This window comes from Egretta garzetta, unplaced genomic scaffold (assembly GCF_000687185.1).
Source record: "Egretta garzetta isolate BGI_Z169 unplaced genomic scaffold, ASM68718v1 scaffold87, whole genome shotgun sequence".
Taxonomy (NCBI): domain Eukaryota; kingdom Metazoa; phylum Chordata; class Aves; order Pelecaniformes; family Ardeidae; genus Egretta; species Egretta garzetta.
This window is the reverse complement of record NW_009260286.1, coordinates 370,894-376,510: the sequence shown is the minus strand read 5'-3', so window position 1 is coordinate 376,510 and position 5,617 is coordinate 370,894. Positions and strand designations below refer to the sequence as shown.

At 39.7% G+C, this 5,617-nt stretch overlaps 1 protein-coding gene across 3 annotated transcripts in view; it reads left to right on the top strand.

Moving 5' to 3' along the window:
• GCFC2 (GC-rich sequence DNA-binding factor 2) overlaps window positions 1-5,617 on the top strand; it is a 27,891-nt gene continuing 22,274 nt past the window's right edge. For 2 of the 3 annotated variants that reach the window (XM_009642517.2, XM_035897923.1), the window contains exons 1-2: window positions 2-90; window positions 3,437-3,562. In XM_009642517.2, the coding sequence (XP_009640812.2) occupies window positions 3,523-3,562 (40 nt within the window). In that variant the 5' untranslated portion in view covers window positions 2-90; window positions 3,437-3,522. Of the gene's footprint in view, window positions 91-3,436; window positions 3,563-5,617 lie in introns of all 3 variants that reach the window. The other variant, XM_035897924.1, reaches the window with a different exon arrangement.

Genomic DNA, 5,617 nt, shown 5'->3' with positions numbered 1-5,617 from the left:
CACTACTGCAAATGAGACTCGTTATATGGTATTGAAAAAAATCCCAAATTGCTTCTCTACTGCTGTCTGAAAACATGCTGCCATCTGAAGGTAAGTTATTAAACTCATTTAAAAAAAAAAGATGACCAAACATGGTGCTTTCCCTTTGAGGTGACAAAGTGCACAAAGCAGGAAGTGCATAAAGGACATCGGGATACATGATTCTGTAAATAAGACAGATGAGGAAGGACCCATCTGTGTTATTGATGTCATGCGAGATCCCTATAGAAAAGCAGCAATGTAGCTCATTTGGAGATAACTACAGATGTTGCCTAATACCTCCTCTGATACAAACCCTAGAGAGAAAACCTTGTGTAAGTAATCAGCATATCAAAGCTTTATGTCTTCTTATTCTAGACAAGCTGAATGCTATTTCATCTGCATTACCACAAACAATCAGAGCTAATCAGAGGTATTAGAAGAATACATATCTGTAAGGTAAATTAATTAGCGGGAAGAGGAGCAGGACTCTGCTGTGAAGACACGTCTGAATGCAGCAGCCCCTCACTCACTCTTCCTTGTAATTGGAGCATGTAAACATCCAAAGTGTAGTGTGAGCTATAAAAAATGCATCCTTAAAGTGAAGCTGAACTCTTACCTAACCTGAGAAGATTGGGTAACCAATCTCTTACAGAGATGGTTTTTAGTGATGTCTGAGGCACAAACTAGTATTACATCTACTTTTGTCTAAATTTCTTGTTTTGTTTTCATTAGTAACTGCATTACCATTTCTCTAAAATTAAGAATTTTGTCCTCTGGTTAGCTAGAATGAAATTTGTTTCCATTCAGAATTTGACTATTGCTTAAAGTATGTCCAGAGGAAAAGCGCTCTACTTTTATGAAGGCACAGTTTGTAACGGCACCGTTGCAGATGCTGCCTTTGGACATCTTGGGGGTTGGGAAGAGTGCTTTTTGCAAGCTCCAACATGTGGTTTTGGGGGCTGATGTTAAGTACTAGGTGAAATATAAGTCCCTTCTAGTGGTAGTTAGTACCCTTCTAGCAAGGAGCAGACAGTGGCAAAGCAACTTACAACTGCAGGAGTGAATTTGTTTGTGTCAGGAAGCCACTAAGGTAAGGGAAATTACTTAATAATAACTGATGAGGAGTAGTAATGTAGCTGAAAGGAGAAGAAACCGATGGTATGATAGCATAAAGGCTTGTTCCAGACATAGGGGCAAGGTTGCAGCACAGCAGCTACCCAGAAGAGACCAGTTAAGATGAAATGCGTGGGAGAAGCAGAAGTAGGATTTACTATAAGCAATGTCTCGTCCTCTAGAATTACTATGTTATCGTTTACTATCCTGCAAATCCTTGTCATATCTGAGGCAAAACCAACATACAACAGCAAAAGCTAACAAGATATAACAAAGATGGAGAAGCTAGAAATATTAAAAGCAACTCAGTTTTCACATTAAGGTTTTACTTTTTAATCATTATCTGTCCTCTGCCTTCAATTTCCTGTTACAGGCAATTTTGCTATCTTCAGAGTAATAAGGGAAGATCTCCACTGATAGCAAAAGAATAAAGTTCCTTAGCCTGAACTGAGCGGCAGTAGGTAATGTGACTTCTTCCCTGCGCTCAGTTTACTCCATAATATTGCTTATTTTCCCTGCTGTGCTGCAGGAAAACACACCAAAAGGGAACTCTTCTCCCTGTCCGAGCCCTCTGCCCAGGCAGTGTCTAAGCTTGTTGCCAGACATGTTTCTGCAAGCGTGTGTTTAAAACATATGAAGTTAAGCAAGAGCATAAATGAACATCAGAAATCAGTTATTGCCAGCAATAAGCCACTTTTTGTGGACAGTTACTGATCAGGGATGAAGGAATGTAAAGCCACAACTATTTCTCAGTGGTCAAAAAGCAGTAATTGCAGCAGTGATCTGCACAGGTTCCTCGTGTGCTGTCCTGTTTAATTTTGCTTGCTGATGAGAGGCATTTCCTCATCTGGAGAGCCCATCTTCTTGTCCCAGCTATACAGAACTACTTAGAGACAGCCACACCTACCTGATGAGTGACAGCTCTGACCCCTGTCTTAGATCCAGCTCTATTATTCATGCTAGATTTTCTTTTGCACCTCCTCTTTTTCCCTTCAGCTAACACAGAAGCAGTGAACCCTCATTTAATGCTGTGGCCAGGTTTCATTTTTACATCAGGATACCAACTGTGTTCTTCCTTTTGAGCAAAGGCTAGATACTGCCTTTAGCTTAGGTCTTTATTTAAACATGGAGGCACAAATCACAATGGGATAAACAAAAGGACAAGTTAATATTTATTTTCCACACCTCACACAACAGGGATGGTGCATTTCTGGTGTTGATTCTGAGTAATAATTTATCAAAAAGGTGTAGAAGGCACAAAGCACACACTGCATCAAAAATAGTACTTCTAGAGATGCTGGTTTGGATTCTGAACCAGAAACCCACTCGGTTCTTAAAACAACAAATGGTACACGCTGCTGTATTCATTTGCAGGATTTTCTGCTACTTAATAGCTGTAAAAATAAAATATTCTTGTCCCAGCTTTGTTCCCTGCCAAGCACAGGTACTATTTTGTAGAGGATGGAGAGCTGGACTCTATTTGTTTGAAGAGTGGCAAAGGTTTCTTTGGCCAACCACACTGAAATTATTCTGAGATTTATAGAAGATCTATGAAACCATAGAGAAAGTAGATTTCCAGCCAGGCTGGCATGTGTTGTGAAGGAAGGCAGCACTGACTCATGCAGACTGAATTATGACAAATACAATTTGCCAACTGCTGAGCAGACAGAGTTTTACTTGCAAAACTCGGCTGCAGCACAGGCATTCAGAAACATTCAAGTACACATGAATTTCACAAGTTTCAAGTGCTGGCAATAACACATTAGTGGCGTTAAGCAAGGTTATTTGTTGCAATTTGCAATCCTTATGTTGTAATTAGTAAATAATACCTTGCTAAACCAGAGCTGCAAGTTCATTTCAGATGCATTTGTTTCTCCACACTCATGTTTTAATGCAAGCCAAGAAGCCAGCCTAATCCCAGTAGGCTGCTAACCCTACTGCATTTCCTAGAAATGCACTTTTTCCCAAAGCTTTCAGTTTTAGGTGCTAGAAAGATGACATTGGATACATATTGTTAGGTTACTCATGTGTGCATGCCCACAGGGAGGCAATGGTGAGGAAGATCAAGTAATACCCAGCCCAACTACTCATCACAGGGGCCCATCTGGGCTGCAAATAACATCGTGCAGTATCTCCTGTCAGTGGCTTAAAGTTGTTGCATTGAGAGGGTTGGATATAGTTTTGCAGTCTTTTGCCAAAGCTGAGCTGGCCTTTTAGATTTAGGGTTTTTCTGTGCTTGAAAGTAGTTTTTGAAGTAAGTCTTTCAGGGCAAGTCACTTTATAACTTACATTGACATTAAAGTTTAACAGAGTTCAAGCCAGAGCTGAAATCAATGGAGCGTGAAAAGAGACCGTAGCATCAGCCACCAATGCTTCACTTGAATTTTCATGCAAGATTTGTCTCGCTTTCATTCTGCTTCGTGCTTTGGTAAGTGAAACCTATAACGATTTGCTGATCTACTTCACTTATCTTCTCAGAGCCATTCTTAAAATTCATTTGCCTGAAGAATGTTACACTGGTTAGATTGCAGAGTCACTAAACCAGCATCAGTTATCTAATAACTAATGATTCTAATATTTCTGACCAGTAATGCTTACCTGTCTATCTGTTACCGTTAACCTTCAACTCTAAATAGTTTAAGGCAAAATTATCTTTTTGTCCTATGTCAGCAGTGTCAGGAAAAGGGCTTTTACTGCCTAATAAAATAAATTAACTGGCACTTGGCACTGGCAGTCCTTCCAAAGAGATACTATGCCGCATTGCTGCAGTTGAATTTGCTTTTCCTCTCCTGCACTGGGATCATCTTGATGGGATGCCACTGCCCGGATTAATATGTTGGCACTTAGTGATCACATTAACTGGAGTGAGAACTGCAAACACAGCAGTTTCAACTTGCTAGAAATATCAAGCGTACAATAGTTGTGTCCTGTGTTTCTGCCACCCTGAAGTCCTGGACCATATTGTCTTACAAGGAGCCAGCTCAGCTCTGTCTAAGTAGCACTCACTAGACTGAGAGGATTTAAAATCAGATGCAATAGAAGAAACTCTTTAATACAGAGTCACAGCAAAGGAGCTTTGTCAGTGTTACAAGGACATGAGAATACAATAGGTTCCTTGTAAAACTCACAAGATCTTTGTTCAGCATCATGAAGTCTTCATCAGTCCTGGAGCGGTAAACAAGAAACGAGTAACTTCGTTGGCATTATTCCAGGTCAATCTACATCAGGAAACTCTGCATTGTCCAGATTACAATGGAGAAACTTGATCAATACACCTGTGTGTCCCCAGACTATCCTTAACTTCACCCCTCACTCAGAGAAACCATACAGGGAAAGCACATATCCATTCTGCAGCTGTAAGGCAGCTTTGAATAATCAGAGTTCACAATAAGTCCATTTTAGGCACAAATCCATAGCAAAGTTTCGTTCCAGTGCTTGCAGAACTGCTTTATTTTTTCACCAGACCCCCAACCTGTTTTAGTGCAGAAGATGGATGATGCTTGCAAGATGAATGGTGCTTACTGAATGGTTACTTTAAAGTTTTTATAATCCTCATTATTCATTGTATAGCCCTGGGCTTTATTTAATATATGCCATTAAGAACCAGTGCTGAGTAAAAATGTATTTTAGTTATTTTTTTTTCTTGGGTTTTTATGTTGTTCTTACTGTAATGGGTGTTTCACAAATGCAGCTTTTTCTTCACAAGACTCCTGAGGCAAGTTAATATCAGTATCTTCATCTTAGAGATGAAGGACAGAAAGCAAGAACATTTCAAAGATCCGTTATTTTGGGATACTTCTCTTGAGACACAAAGGCCTTGCTTGAAGGACTTGCTCTGTGCAGCTGTCATGATTTCATTTGAAGCTGGATGTGCTTTCTTTCCACACAGCCCATCGCGCGTAGCTCAAGCCAGCGCTGCAGAAGCGAAAGGCTGGCACAAGCTACGACACAACGCTTCACCCTGCAAAGCAATTTTAAGTCATCGCTTGCCACAATCCCACCTTCCTTCTGTTCCCAGCCATATGTTCCCCTCCTCTCGCGCCAGTGCTGGCACCTGCCTGGCTCCTTCAGTGAGCTAAACCTAGAGGAAGGAATAAAAATGTGCGATTAGTTTTTGGTAGGGGATAAGCTTCGTATTTATAGTAATGTATTATTATAACTTATGGTAAGAATGTATTATTATGAAGTATTTTTATTATTATACTAATTCTCAAATTTTTATTACTATACTAATTCTCAATTTTTATTGTTATACTAATTCTCAAATAGCAATTATGGAGAATTGTGCATTAGTAATTATATATTAATTTACATAATGCAATTCTAACCCACTTTATTTCTGAATAGTCATTATTAATTGTAAAGTAATTATTTATTGGCGTTATTTATAATTTATTTTAACTTATTCATAAATTATTGTACGTTACATATAAAGCACCTGCACCCCCGCGGGGATGGAGCCCGTGGGGGGGGGGGGGGGGGG